Source organism: Engystomops pustulosus, chromosome 7, assembly GCF_040894005.1.
Source record: "Engystomops pustulosus chromosome 7, aEngPut4.maternal, whole genome shotgun sequence".
Lineage (NCBI taxonomy): Eukaryota > Metazoa > Chordata > Amphibia > Anura > Leptodactylidae > Engystomops > Engystomops pustulosus.
In genome coordinates, this window is record NC_092417.1 from 49,625,655 (window position 1) to 49,642,419 (window position 16,765).

Sequence of the window (16,765 nt, forward strand, 5' to 3'; positions counted from 1 at the left end):
TGATAAATGGTAATAATTTCTTCATCCCGTAAACACTATGGGGGTTATTTAACATTGGTTTTCGTGGGCTTTTTCGGCGTAAAAAAAAAAAAGTCTCAAAAAAGTTGCGTTGAGGTTTTTTGGGAGTTTTCACTGCTAAAAAGTCTCACAGGACTATTTACACCTCTTCATTTATCTGACATAACCATAGAACTACTGCTAGTGCAACCAGATTCATGACTTGGGACTTTTGAGTCCCATAACAAGTCTCAGTCATTCCAATCCCCTGCTGGTGTATGTGCTGGGACTTTATGCATTTTGAGACTTTTTGATATATAAAAAAAAAAAATCTGAGACAGAACATAGGCCATAAGAACATTTATTAAAGGGCCAAAGTCACTTAATGAGTCTGATGGGCAGCAGAGCTCCAAAAATAGACATAGATGCCTCAGAGTACATGTCACCTTCACTAATTAGATGAATGAAGATGGTATAAAACCAGAATTAATGTCACATTAGGAAATACATATTTGTGTCATCCCTTGCCCCAATGGATGACATAGATGGAGTATATGAAACAAATTCTCTTTAATTATATAGGGTATTGCTTTTTAAGGAATTTATTCCATTTAAATGTAATCTTGACCCAACAGTCCCATTTAGATCATAGGTCCTTCATTAAGAGGGGACCTCAAAGATGGGTTGTTGGGTTACTTGAGCCTGGGCTATACTGCTGTAATACAAGTTAAACAAAAGTTGCATTTTTTGTTCTCTGAACAAAGCCAATATGGCAGCAAAAAAGTATCTACTGTACAAGTGAAATACATTTATATAACAAGTCATACATTAGGTGTATGTATACATTCTACTATACAGCAGATTTTCTGAAATAACAGCATTATAGACAAGGTAACATGAATATCATCCATTTCTGACCTTAAAGCATAAACTTATACAAAGTGTGACCTAACAATCCTGTACATGAAAGTAAAATAACATGATACTCTAGACATAGATTTAAAGGATAACACACTGTCACCAGAGGTAGCCGGCAGCCTACTGTGGGATTGGTAAGGGAGTCCTGCCAAAGGTTTTGACCCTATAAAGGAGAGGCTTTCAGAAGGTTATGACCCTACAGCACTATATAGGAAAATAGGCCTATTCAGACAAGCACAGTGTCAGCATATTTTAGAACGATTACTGTGCAGAGGACGGGACTTTGATACATTGGGACAATGCTGGACTGATATTACAGTTTGGTGCTGCTGTTCTGTTGGGAACAAGGGAATATGGTCAGTCCACAAAATCCAGCCACTGAGAGTCTGGGATTCGCGGACGGACCACAGCCATCTGTTTAACCTAAATACACATTTTAGTTCCACAGCACAATGGGGAAGATATTTCAGAAGTGTCTGAGAGCAGAACTGTTCCAATTGTGCATGGCAACCAATCAGAGCTTTAATTTTACAGCAGCGGATTATGAAATTATAGCCGAGCTCTGATTGGTGGTCATGGGCAACTAGAACAGATTTACGTCAGACACTTCTGATAAATCTCCCCCACATGATTGAAAGCGTCAAGAAGACAACTCCTTCATGTGCAGTGCCCTGGTCTCTGCTTTCAGAGCTGACTGTAGTGTTGTATGAGAAGACCCATATAGTAGTCAGAAGAGGAAAGAAGGCCGATAAGCAGTCCAGCCCCATGAAATCGAAACCTCTTGGTCACTTAATTGTGGCACCAGTGCAGATTTTCTCATGAGCCTTGTCCTTCATCAGTAGTATGCTTACACTACTCCCTTCATCCATCTATATCGCACCATCAGCAGTTGTGAGATGTGAAAACTACTGTAAGATATTCTTTACTGTATGAGAATAATGTGCTTATATCCATTAAAAAAAATATAAATTATTCTGCAACAGTGAGAGAAAAAAGTGCTATGCCAGATGTAACAGATGACGGAACTGGTGCCATTAGTTTCACCAGACAAAGGAGGTGCAATAAATTTTTATGAAATCTGATTTGTAGACTAAACAGTAGGCTTCATACTAATGGTGGCTGCAGGTGGAAGAATACACAAAATCCACATGAGAACCACTTAAAATTGCATTAAGGATGATAGTCTTCTAGGTGGTGGAATAAAGAACAAGAATTTTTTTGGAATAAAAAAAAAAAATGTGTTACAGGATTAAAGAATCTTCTGGAAGATTTTGTCCAAGGTGACTACTACTGATGTTGCTCAAGGCACAACTGAGCAAACCTAGAGATCTGCACGGCATTGAAGAAGAGCAAACACTTTTAGGGGAAATAAGGGTAAAATGATGATTCTCTTCTGCCTAGAATTATTACACAAAAAAAATAAAAATATTAAGGTTCATACAAAAAAAAACAAAAAAAAAAACACAGTGAACCTAGACCACGATGATATCATATTGTAGAAGTATTAGCAACATATGTCTAAAGTGTATCGGTCTAAATTTTCCAATCACACTAATGCACGTCTCCGGAGATACATCACTTTATTAAAAGTACTATATTACAGAAGTTCTGTACATTATGTATGTACTCCAAAATATAGTTATGTACAGATAAGAAGCGACTGTACCCATGAATGCCTTGCCATGTCAACATACAGGGTATATACCTGCCATACCTACATACAAAACTGGGCCCAGTATTCAATCTACTTCTAATAGATTAGACTCATTGGAGAGCGCTTAGGCTTTGTCTAGTGCCCCCAAGTCTACTGCTGATACTGGGTCAAAAGGTGTATCCAGGATGTTCCTCCAAACATCCGGGAGATTTATCAGAAGCGTCCGAGAACAGAAGCACAGCCATCAGTTCCCACAGCCATTTATTATATTAAAGCCGAGCCCTGATTGGTGACCTCAGGCAACTAGAACAGTTTTACCTCAGATACTTCTGATAAATCTCCTGCATTGAATCTATGGCCAACAAAAGCCCAAATGTTCCAGCATCATGGGTCATGCGGCTGCCCAACAATGTATCAACAGTCCAGCAAAATCAATGCAAAACTACTGTAATGTTCCTTTAATATGGTGCAAGTCACAATCTGAATTTGTTGACAGAAAAAGATCAATTGGCCTGCATTGGGGAACCCTCACTTAGAGAAGATGTGGGGGGCAGACAATGCAAGGATCGAAATGCAAATTAGAATTAGTTTTCCTGTCAGGAAACCTCTATAAACAGCTCTCCCCATATTGGAAGGTCGATAAGCGACAGATTACAAAGTCCTGAGCTCTGTTCAATAAAAGTGGACTGACGCCAACATTGAGAACACCTTAAGATCCAGGCTGTGGATTCTGATCACGTTTTTTTCAAATGTAAATTATTCGCATTTAAACACGATGATGTCACTGGTGGTGCGGTTTATTAACAACTGGCAGAAAATCTGATAAGTATACGGGTCTGCAGAGCTCATGGTTTGTTCACACTTCTCTGGTCATCTTCTAGGGTTGTCTATTGGGATGAAGAATGAGTGGCGGCGCTACTATTTTTCCATAACAATGAATCACCATGCTTTGCCAAAAAAGTTGTATGAGACAGGCCCTAAGACTTAGGGTGATGTCACACGTTCAGTTTTTCATATGCAGTTTTTGAAGCCAAAAGCAGGGTTGGATGATAATGGGTGAGACAAATAATTGAAATGTGCTCCTCCTCCTACTTTTACTCCATTCCTGGTTTGGGCATCAAAAACTACATCTGAAAAACTGACCGTGTGACATCACCCTTAGTGCCTCTCAGTCTCATTAAAACGATCTTGAGTTGAGAGACATTGCCCAAAATACAGAGGTGATGCTCAGTTCTCTTTATTAGCAAGATGGAGTCGCACTCGTGTTTTACGATACATAGGTCAGATCTATGTAGTATGGCTATACGATTATAGCCAAAAACTGAGGGTGTAGTCCCCCGTCGCGTTTAACACCGCACTGCAAGAGCTGAAGAGAGATTTGCCTAATTAAACAGCTGTTAAAACTTGTCGTTAAAAAGTGCACATGTTAACGCATATGTTAGCATGTGTTAACACATGTTTAACAATGCATTAACGGTTGTGTTTTGTAAACGCAAACGTTAACAGCTGTTTAATTAATAAATCATGCAACTAATCCATTAAAAGCTGAAGAGAGATTTGCCTAACACTAAGTCATGTGTTTGTAATGTGCACATGCGGAGGGCAGGATATTAGGTAATTTGTCAATATACATCTATTAATAGTTCTTCGATTTATTGATCTGTAAAGTGAAGCCTCTTTTACCTCATCAGTCAGACATTCCTGTCAATATAATGGGTGCAGGTGGATGGTCATGTGATCTCCATCTGTCCACGAACAATCACCCTGAGAGGCCTTTGATCTGATTTATGAATACTACCATAACTTCCTGGCAGGGAAATTGTTCATGGACAGTCAGAGATCACATGATCCTCCATCTGCAGCCATTTTACACAAAAATTACAAAAAACAAAAAAATGCGGTAAAGTGGCCAACACCTTAAAAGAGGTTTTCCCCATGAACTTAAGTTAGGCCCTATCCACGGGACAGTGGGGGTCTCAGTCAGACTAATGGAAGAGACGGCCTCACATGACCGTTCTTGCTCCATTAATCTCTATGGAGCTGATGGAGATCGCCGAGTGCAGCGGTCCGTCAGCTTCATAGATCTGTGGGGGTCACAGATGGATAGGGCCTAACTTTAGTTTGTGGGAAACCCCTTTAAAGTACAAAAAGTATTGTATTTAGCACAGCCGTGTACATCTGCCCTTACCACAAGAACTAAGCGTTACAATGAACTTTGGATAAAACAAGCAGTGATGACCATTCCTCTTCCTACTACATCTACATGGTTCCAGACAATACACCTTTATTACCTGACCAAACATATCCAGATAGCGACAATTCTTGCGGTCATCGCACCGGAAGTGTGTAAACAACTCTGTCACAATGCACCTTTGATATAAAAGCATTTGAACTTTATTAATACTCAGGACAATAGGAATTTTCCAGAATTTCTCTTTCTTTTCAGTAGCATTTGCAGAACCACTTTGGATGGTAAACACAGTAGTTGAAATGAGCATCCAGTTCAGAGCGCAGACTGATGTGGCAGGCAGAAAATAAAAAGCCTTCCTCCGGACAAGGCCTGGCATTGTACAGATCTAATGTCCACAACGACACCTCCACATGACTTGTATTTATTCTTTAGTGAGTGCGTTTCCTAGAGGTTACACCCCCTTTAGATGGAATACAGATTTGCTAGAAGATAAGGCAATGACGTCCAAACAGCAGAACCAAAAACGATTTGTCTGTGAATACAATCACTCCAATAATACCTTGTCCCATTTTTACTGTTTAGTGTTTTTTTTTTTTTAAACTTTATTTCAAAATGGTCCAATAAAATTTGTAGGATAATAATGGCTAAAATATATATATTTCTTTCTAAAACAGCCCCGTGTTGTGTGTTGCAGTGGTATGGCAGATACAAACTAATACTGGTTGGGTTTTACATTGTTGTCTTTGATATACAGAGAATGTAAGCTCATTTTCAAAATACACCGCTGGGAGGACACCTGCCTTCCCTCTAGATTCTCTTTTGCATGCTACAGCACCCAGAGGTTGCACATACGTGCTCCAATGCAGTATGTGTACAATCTGCAATCCTTATGTTGGTAGCACCCCCCACTATAATGCATACCCAATAGTCAAAGCAAGCACCAGAGTTGGTAGACATTTCTGTTTTGACCTTCCAGAGCGTCTTCAAGTATTGGGTAAGTATTAGTACAAACTATGGACCATCATAGCTGCAGCAGGTCTCATTCTGCTGCTATAATGCATACCCAAGAGTCAAAATAAGCACCAGAACTTTAGTGTATGTATATAAATATATATATATAGATTTTATTTTAGTAAAAGCTCTGGTGCCTATATGCCAAATGGATCGGCATTAGAGCAAGGAGCCGCAACCTATGACCCTTCACCGATTAGGCTGACACCGCTCTAATGCATACCCATTAGTCAGAAAAGCAGCAGAACTTTCAGGTTTTTTTTTCCTTTTAATTAAAAAAGTATATATTATATACACACACCAAGACACAAAACCAGGGAACAATTCTAAGACATTCAGCGCTGGGAAAAAAAAATGTGCAAAGAAAGATGGGGGGGAAAAAAAAGTAATAAATGCTTTACATAGAGGAAAATGGTATCCAGGGAAGGAGGATGTTCTTGCAAACTTAGAATTTGTGTTTTACCTTTTTTTACTTTTTTTTTTAGTTTTTCACTATATAAATAGATTTATATAGTTTAGCAGAAAGTGAAGCTAAATTTTTTAAGGGTTGCTGGATCTGAAACACTGCGATGCCCAATGATAAATATCAAGTGCCTGACAAAATGGGGGAGCTTTTGACACCGGAAACATTTTTCATCAAGATCCGAGAAGATGTAAAGAAACAATGATTATGTTTGCAAAGTTCTGAGAAGTTCATCTAGTGTCCAAACTTTGGATTACAGTCCATAGAATTTGTTTGTTTTGCTTTTTTTTTGTTGTGTTTTTTTTCCTTTACTTAGACAGTTATATACAGTGCTGTTGTAATAATGAAACGAATGTTATCTACTGTAAAGTTGCACAATACAGAAACTGCTGCTCCATCTTCTACTACATACATGTGACTCCACAGGATAAAGATGAAATCATTTCCTTTGTTAAGTCGGGATAATGCCGTCGCTCCTAAGACCTCTCTTCAATTCAAGGTCCTCTAATTTTTTCCATAGCTCCTCGCGTTCTTTTTCTTTTTTCTTCTCACTGGCAAACAGAATAAGACATTGAGTTATTAAAGAGGTAGGAGACTTAGGAAATGCACTAAAAGACATATTGTATCCATCAATATAATACTATTAGTTCATACCATTCTTTCTGACCTTGCAACAAAAATGCAACACATACACAAAAAAAAAATAAAAATGTTTGTTAGAGCTCCATTGGGGCAACATCAGTAATAAAATCACTCATACCTATATATATGGATTGTCCATAGAAATCCAACTTGGAAATCCTAACAGAGGATTTTAACAGATTTTCCATTGGAAAATCCATATTCGATTCCTTTATATGAAAATACCCTAAACTAAACTTCTACCCTAAAATGCAGATAATAGTAAACTTTGTAATATACTTTACTTAAGAAATCTGTTCCTGTGCCCTTTTCCCCCTCTGCCTTTCTCCCTTATTTAAAAGGGGTTTCCCACAAAACAAGTTAGAGCCTAACTTGCTGATCGGTGGAGGTCTCAGTGATGGGACCCCCACAGATTACTAGAACGCGGGGTCCAATGGGCTCTAATGTATCTCCTACAGCCCAATAGAGAAAATTGGGGCAGCCCAGCCATGTGTGGTCAGCTGATCCGCTCATCTCTGGGAGCGACAAGGAGTCCTACTGGGGTACATCGGACCCGATGTTCTTGTGATCTGTGTGGGTCTCATCACCGAGACCCCCACTGATCAGCAAGTTAGGGCCCAACTTCTTTCGTGGAAAACCCCCTTAAGCAGTGTTTGTCAATCAGCTTTATATACCCATACACCACTGATAGATGAGAGATAAAGGAGCCTGATGAGGTGTTTAATGACTGAACTCTTTTCAGACCGTCTCACCTCCTTAGGCCCAATTCACACATTTGGATTTCTGCTATTAACATCCATCACAAAAAAAATACTTTTAGTGGGTTCTGTTTATTTGCATGCCTTATGTTAGGCATCCATTATTACAGAGGGGAAAAATAGTTCTGCAGTTTATGTCCAATTTTCCTCTTAAATATCCGATGCCTAATGTGAAGCAAAGCGGAGCAAAGGGCAATAACTGAAGCAATTAAAAGTCCATTTACATGAATGGAAATTTTAGTTTTCTGTTGTGATTTTTGTGATGGAAGTCCAAATGCAGTTGTTCACTGGGTCCAACATAGCTGAATCAAGTGAAACGTTCCCTAGGTATGGAAAGAGTTAATCTGTCTCCTTATCTGTCTAAAGAGGGTGCGACAGAGAAGGCCTTCAGGTACACCGCTCACTGCACTGCACTTCAAAAGTTTAGTTACACTTTATGGGTCCTAGAAAAGGAGTTTGCCAAAGCTGTACAAATTTGGTGCGTCTGTGGTACTGTGACCACCTTGAGAAGTTCTTCACAGAAAACACAGCCGCGTGTTGTAGATAAATACACTGTGATTCCCAACATAACTTTACCATTTCTGTATATTGTGCCACTTCCAAGATATTTAGATTTTAATGCACTTGCCAATGAGGCAGTTGCTGCACCAAGGGGATGTCATCAGCATAAAGGGCCCTGGCCCAAATCATCTAGTCTCCCCATGCTCCTCACAAGACCAATCTCCTGCTTAGGAGATGGAGACAGTAGAGGTCGAGGTGTGAATAGCAGTATTCCCGGGTGCACCAACTGCCTCATTAGTATATGCATTGAAATGGGAATTTATCTGAAAAGACGTAGTGTACATTTATAGGTAAATTTGTGGTGGTAGGTTCCCTTTAAAGGTAGATCGGGTGGCAGGTGGATCAATAGGACGTGAGGATAGCCCTTCTAAGGGCTAATCCTCACATCCCCGCACTTTTTTGGTAATTTTTATTAGACTTGTATGCAAATTTTCTTATGCGGCTACTGGGGCATGGAGTAGCTGCATCTGAGGTTACATGGCACGGCTACTCCACGCCCCAGTAGCCTCTTTTCCCCTCCTACTCACCATCTTCGGCGCGCAGTTCCTTGTAGCTGCGTGCCCTCGTCCGACGATCCTGCCGTCTGCGCATGCGCAGAACAGCAGGAACACACCTGTGCAACCCCGGCTTCGGAGAAGTGACCACGCAGGCGCAGACCTGCTGTTCTGCGCATGCGCAGACGGCAGGATCGACGGACGAGGGCGCGGAGATAGTGAGTAGGAGGGGAAAAGAGGCTACTGGGGCGTGGAGTAGCCGCGCCATGTAACCTCACATGCGGCTACTCCACGCCCCAGTAGCCGCATAGCAAAATTTGCATACAAGTCTAATAAAAGTTACCAAAAAAGTGCGCGGACGTGGGGATTAGCCCTTAAAAGGGCTATCCTCACCTCCTATTGATCCACCTACCACCCAATCTACCTTTATAGGTAGATTTGTGGTGGTAGGTTCCCTTTAAGAAAATGATCTTAGGTTGTGTCCTTAAAGCAAACAGGTCACCAGAAATTTTAGGCTGGGGACAAATTAAAATAGCCTATGCTATGCTTATTCTAAAAATGCCTTTGTCAGCATTGCGAATAATTATTATACATAATACCATGTTTTCCCGAAAATAAGACAATGTTTTCTCCTAAAGCAGGTCTAGGTCTTCTTTTCAGGGCATGTTGTATGTCGGATTTCCATGAACAAGAATTCACATTTGCTGCTGATCAAAAAAATCAACTTCTCCAATATCCCTATAATTCGCCAAATTTATTTCATGCTGAATTTCATGTGACTCCATTTCTATTGGAATCATTGGCTTGAATCTCTCATGTTTAGCACTTTTCTTTAATGACCCCTCTTGTCCGGGTAGCTGCTTGAATAATGCTAATGTATGGTGTGGGGGAGCTGATGCAATGACTGCCATTAGGTCCTATTTTAAGGGGAGACCTTATATTTCTAAGCTTTAACAAAATGTAACCAGGCTCCCTGCCAGCAGAAGTGTGCCGAGACCCGAGAAGAGTAGTTGCATCCTGTGGCTCAGTCTCCTCAGCTCCTTGCTTATCCAGCTCCCCTCCAGAACTCACTACACAGTGCTGGCAGAGAGCCAGGCAATGTGAAATAATGTTTTCTAAAGTACTGAAATGATTCAAAATACTGACAGAGGCATGTTTAAAATTTGCATAGCATAGGCTAAAAATGACATTCCTATTGACAAGTTAAACTTTTCAGCACCATCCAACCAGACTTCAGAAGCATGCCATACCAAAAATGCTCACTGTAAAGCATTGTTACAATTATTTTATAGGGGGGTAATTACCAGATTTAAAGCATGCCCAAGATTTTATGTTCTCATAAGGCATAATAAACACGTATTCCATGCCGAAGTCTGGCCAGAAAATTGACAGATCCCTAACAACCTCTTTCACGCCTATTTCTGTTAATCCTCTGTTAACTCTTTAGACCATCAGCCACAAATCAGTCTCCATCATCACTCTGCATAAGTCCGGCCAGGATTATGTCACGTACAATCACTATAAATCTCCTGTTTTCCAGGAATATAATATTGTGGTATTCAGAAATGTTCTCTGCCCCTGACAGTAGGGTTATTGTTCGGCTACTTGTGACACTATCTCCTTACATGCATTCATGAAAAACAGTTAACAATTGTCTAATGCTGGTTTGGCAGAGTTCGGCGCCGTCTCACCGCATTAACCCATGCTTCATTTCTCAGCATGTTTTATATCACGTACACAGCCATCCTGGTATGCCCTGGGATTAGAGGGGTATTCCCATCTAATGATGTGATATCTTACACTTTTTATGCACCAATGCGCTTTGTCCATCTGCTGTCCACAAATCTACAGCGGGCCTGCATAAAATGGGCTCCAGGTCTGTATGTATGATGGAGCCCATTTTATGGGAACCACAGAAGGGTTTGGGTAAAAGAACAGTACTGATAGATCTATAGTGCTAAAAAGTGCTATTTTGCCACTCAACCAATAAGAGCTACCAGAATTAATTAGGACCACTACTAGGGGGTATAAACACAAGGAAAATAATATGAGTCTTGTGAGAAAGCCCATGTCCCTCTCCTCAGCCCTTATTGATGCCTTCACATATGTGTTGCCTTTGGCCCCACTTAAAGTGCAACTCTCCTATACCACTTCACCCACTCAGTAGCAGTTAGGTTTGCTTTAAGTTGTAATGCAAAATAACGCAATATTGTCTCACTAGGAATGTGATTTTTAGCTGGATCCAATAGCTTCTGCTTTGCAGATTTTAAAAAATGCCTGTGTCAGCATTCTGAATCATTTTAGTGGGGGGGGGGGGGGGGGGGGACAGCTGCAGCCTGTGTGTGCCTGTATCTCCTCATACATTCCTCCTCTCCTCCACACCATCCTCCTCCAGGCATATGTGATGAAGTGGGGAGGGGCGAGGGAGCTTCATGAGTTTGGAAGAGAGAACTCTGACACAGGCAGCAGCTGCCCTCCCTCATAGGGCTGGCCGGGAAGCAGGGGAGGTGAATTAAAACTTATATAAACTGCTGAAATGAAGAGAATGCTGTCAATTATATTCATGCAGGGAGCATAATAATTTTACTAGCAGAACAAACTTTCCAACATAAAAAGCAACCTAAAAAAGTTACACACCAGTGGAAAACTTCTAGATGTTTTGTCTCCCTTGCTCCTCTGTGCATTGTGAAGGACATTTTAGACCTCATGTGATTTGCCACTTATAACAGATTATATACACATCGTCAGAAAATATGCAGGTTAACAAGTTTGAAAACTTTTTACCCTGAGGTTTATTTTAGACATCTGTAACATGGTCACATATTAGGATTCATATGTAAAATCAAGACTCATCTAGCATCAAGTAGAAAATTTGGTTAGGGGCATGGGCATTACAGCTAAATGTTATAGGACAGTGGTGGCGAACCTAGGGCACGCAGAGCCCTCTCTGCTGGCACGCATGCCATCATCCTCCACCGTGTGCAGAGGCCCGCAGGTCCACAGTTTAGAAGAACAGCATCTGCACCTTGCGCTCAGATACAGAGCAGGCAGGTCACACTGCACAGTGTAGATGCAGTTCTTCCAAACTGAGGACCTGCGGGCCCCTCAGATGCAGCCCACAGCTGGGTGCAGGATGTCTGTGCTCCTGTCAGAGGAGCGATGCTCTATAAGAAGATCCCAGTGCAGCGCTGGGAGCAGGAAACAGCATGGAGAGCTTGTACCTCCCCCTCCTACTAGGAGACCTGAAGTGGAGCCGGGACAGAGAGAGAGGGGGAGGGGGAGGCTGTGACCCGGAACATCCAGAGGCTGCTGTGTACCTTCCTCATAGATAACTGTAAGTTGTACAGTGTCTAAAATTTTTTATACAGTTCACATACATATATACCTGTGCTATGCATATATGTGTGTGTATATGGGACATTTACACACATATGCATAACACAGATATAGAATGTGTGCATCTGTGCCTGTATCTGTGCCGTGCATATTTGTGTGTATATGTGCCGTGCATACTGTATATATGTGTGCCGTGCATACTGTATATACGTGTGCACTGCATACATGTCTGTGTTACGCATACTGTATATACGTGTGCACTGCATACATGTCTGTGTTACGCATACTGTATATACGTGTGCACTGCATACATGTCTGTGTTACGCATACTGTATATACGTGTGCACTGCATACATGTCTGTGTTACGCATACTGTATATACGTGTGCACTGCATACATGTCTGTGTTACGCATACTGTATATACGTGTGCACTGCATACATGTCTGTGTTACGCATACTGTATATACGTGTGCACTGCATACATGTCTGTGTTACGCATACTGTATATACGTGTGCACTGCATACATGTCTGTGTTACGCATACTGTATATACGTGTGCACTGCATACATGTCTGTGTTACGCATACTGTATATACGTGTGCACTGCATACATGTCTGTGTTACGCATACTGTATATACGTGTGCACTGCATACATGTCTGTGTTACGCATACTGTATATACGTGTGCACTGCATACATGTCTGTGTTACGCATACTGTATATACGTGTGCACTGCATACATGTCTGTGTTACGCATACTGTATATACGTGTGCACTGCATACATGTCTGTGTTACGCATACTGTATATACGTGTGCACTGCATACATGTCTGTGTTACGCATACTGTATATACGTGTGCACTGCATACATGTCTGTGTTACGCATACTGTATATACGTGTGCACTGCATACATGTCTGTGTTACGCATACTGTATATACGTGTGCACTGCATACATGTCTGTGTTACGCATACTGTATATACGTGTGCACTGCATACATGTCTGTGTTACGCATACTGTATATACGTGTGCACTGCATACATGTCTGTGTTACGCATACTGTATATACGTGTGCACTGCATACATGTCTGTGTTACGCATACTGTATATACGTGTGCACTGCATACATGTCTGTGTTACGCATACTGTATATACGTGTGCACTGCATACATGTCTGTGTTACGCATACTGTATATACGTGTGCACTGCATACATGTCTGTGTTACGCATACTGTATATACGTGTGCACTGCATACATGTCTGTGTTACGCATACTGTATATACGTGTGCACTGCATACATGTCTGTGTTACGCATACTGTATATACGTGTGCACTGCATACATGTCTGTGTTACGCATACTGTATATACGTGTGCACTGCATACATGTCTGTGTTACGCATACTGTATATACGTGTGCACTGCATACATGTCTGTGTTACGCATACTGTATATACGTGTGCACTGCATACATGTCTGTGTTACGCATACTGTATATACGTGTGCACTGCATACATGTCTGTGTTACGCATACTGTATATACGTGTGCACTGCATACATGTCTGTGTTACGCATACTGTATATACGTGTGCACTGCATACATGTCTGTGTTACGCATACTGTATATACGTGTGCACTGCATACATGTCTGTGTTACGCATACTGTATATACGTGTGCACTGCATACATGTCTGTGTTACGCATACTGTATATACGTGTGCACTGCATACATGTCTGTGTTACGCATACTGTATATACGTGTGCACTGCATACATGTCTGTGTTACGCATACTGTATATACGTGTGCACTGCATACATGTCTGTGTTACGCATACTGTATATACGTGTGCACTGCATACATGTCTGTGTTACGCATACTGTATATACGTGTGCACTGCATACATGTCTGTGTTACGCATACTGTATATACGTGTGCACTGCATACATGTCTGTGTTACGCATACTGTATATACGTGTGCACTGCATACATGTCTGTGTTACGCATACTGTATATACGTGTGCACTGCATACATGTCTGTGTTACGCATACTGTATATACGTGTGCACTGCATACATGTCTGTGTTACGCATACTGTATATACGTGTGCACTGCATACATGTCTGTGTTACGCATACTGTATATACGTGTGCACTGCATACATGTCTGTGTTACGCATACTGTATATACGTGTGCACTGCATACATGTCTGTGTTACGCATACTGTATATACGTGTGCACTGCATACATGTCTGTGTTACGCATACTGTATATACGTGTGCACTGCATACATGTCTGTGTTACGCATACTGTATATACGTGTGCACTGCATACATGTCTGTGTTACGCATACTGTATATACGTGTGCACTGCATACATGTCTGTGTTACGCATACTGTATATACGTGTGCACTGCATACATGTCTGTGTTACGCATACTGTATATACGTGTGCACTGCATACATGTCTGTGTTACGCATACTGTATATACGTGTGCACTGCATACATGTCTGTGTTACGCATACTGTATATACGTGTGCACTGCATACATGTCTGTGTTACGCATACTGTATATACGTGTGCACTGCATACGTGTCTGTGTTACGCATACTGTATATACGTGTGCACTGCATACGTGTCTGTGTTACGCATACTGTATATACGTGTGCACTGCATACGTGTCTGTGTTACGCATACTGTATATACGTGTGCACTGCATACGTGTCTGTGTTACGCATACTGTATATACGTGTGCACTGCATACGTGTCTGTGTTACGCATACTGTATATACGTGTGCACTGCATACGTGTCTGTGTTACGCATACTGTATATACGTGTGCACTGCATACGTGTCTGTGTTACGCATACTGTATATACGTGTGCACTGCATACGTGTCTGTGTTACGCATACTGTATATACGTGTGCACTGCATACGTGTCTGTGTTACGCATACTGTATATACGTGTGCACTGCATACGTGTCTGTGTTACGCATACTGTATATACGTGTGCACTGCATACGTGTCTGTGTTACGCATACTGTATATACGTGTGCACTGCATACGTGTCTGTGTTACGCATACTGTATATACGTGTGCACTGCATACGTGTCTGTGTTACGCATACTGTATATACGTGTGCACTGCATACGTGTCTGTGTTACGCATACTGTATATACGTGTGCACTGCATACGTGTCTGTGTTACGCATACTGTATATACGTGTGCACTGCATACGTGTCTGTGTTACGCATACTGTATATACGTGTGCACTGCATACGTGTCTGTGTTACGCATACTGTATATACGTGTGCACTGCATACGTGTCTGTGTTACGCATACTGTATATACGTGTGCACTGCATACGTGTCTGTGTTACGCATACTGTATATACGTGTGCACTGCATACGTGTCTGTGTTACGCATACTGTATATACGTGTGCACTGCATACGTGTCTGTGTTACGCATACTGTATATACGTGTGCACTGCATACGTGTCTGTGTTACGCATACTGTATATACGTGTGCACTGCATACGTGTCTGTGTTACGCATACTGTATATACGTGTGCACTGCATACGTGTCTGTGTTACGCATACTGTATATACGTGTGCACTGCATACGTCTGTGTTACGCATACTGTATATACGTGTGCACTGCATACGTCTGTGTTACGCATACTGTATATACGTGTGCACTGCATACGTCTGTGTTACGCATACTGTATATACGTGTGCACTGCATACGTCTGTGTTACGCATACTGTATATACGTGTGCACTGCATACGTCTGTGTTACGCATACTGTATATACGTGTGCACTGCATACGTCTGTGTTACGCATACTGTATATACGTGTGCACTGCATACGTCTGTGTTACGCATACTGTATATACGTGTGCACTGCATACGTCTGTGTTACGCATACTGTATATACGTGTGCACTGCATACGTCTGTGTTACGCATACTGTATATACGTGTGCACTGCATACGTCTGTGTTACGCATACTGTATATACGTGTGCACTGCATACGTCTGTGTTACGCATACTGTATATACGTGTGCACTGCATACGTCTGTGTTACGCATACTGTATATACGTGTGCACTGCATACGTCTGTGTTACGCATACTGTATATACGTGTGCACTGCATACGTCTGTGTTACGCATACTGTATATACGTGTGCACTGCATACGTCTGTGTTACGCATACTGTATATACGTGTGCACTGCATACGTCTGTGTTACGCATACTGTATATACGTGTGCACTGCATACGTCTGTGTTACGCATACTGTATATACGTGTGCACTGCATACGTCTGTGTTACGCATACTGTATATACGTGTGCACTGCATACGTCTGTGTTACGCATACTGTATATACGTGTGCACTGCATACGTCTGTGTTACGCATACTGTATATACGTGTGCACTGCATACGTCTGTGTTACGCATACTGTATATACGTGTGCACTGCATACGTCTGTGTTACGCATACTGTATATACGTGTGCACTGCATACGTCTGTGTTACGCATACTGTATATACGTGTGCACTGCATACGTCTGTGTTACGCATACTGTATATACGTGTGCACTGCATACGTCTGTGTTACGCATACTGTATATACGTGTGCACTGCATACGTCTGTGTTACGCATACTGTATATACGTGTGCACTGCATACGTCTGTGTTACGCATACTGTATATACGTGTGCACTGCATACGTCTGTGTTAC

At 41.5% G+C, this 16,765-nt stretch overlaps 1 protein-coding gene across 4 annotated transcripts in view; it reads right to left on the minus strand.

Moving 5' to 3' along the window:
- Window positions 1-5,312: 5,312 nt before the first annotated feature.
- Window positions 5,313-16,765, minus strand: part of PPP2R5E (protein phosphatase 2 regulatory subunit B'epsilon) — a 57,935-nt gene continuing 46,482 nt past the window's right edge. For all 4 annotated transcript variants that reach the window (XM_072115844.1, XM_072115843.1, XM_072115845.1 and 1 more), the window contains exon 14: window positions 5,313-6,785. In XM_072115844.1, coding sequence (XP_071971945.1) covers window positions 6,686-6,785 — 100 coding nt within the window. In that variant the 3' untranslated portion in view covers window positions 5,313-6,685. The remainder of the gene's footprint in view (window positions 6,786-16,765) is intronic.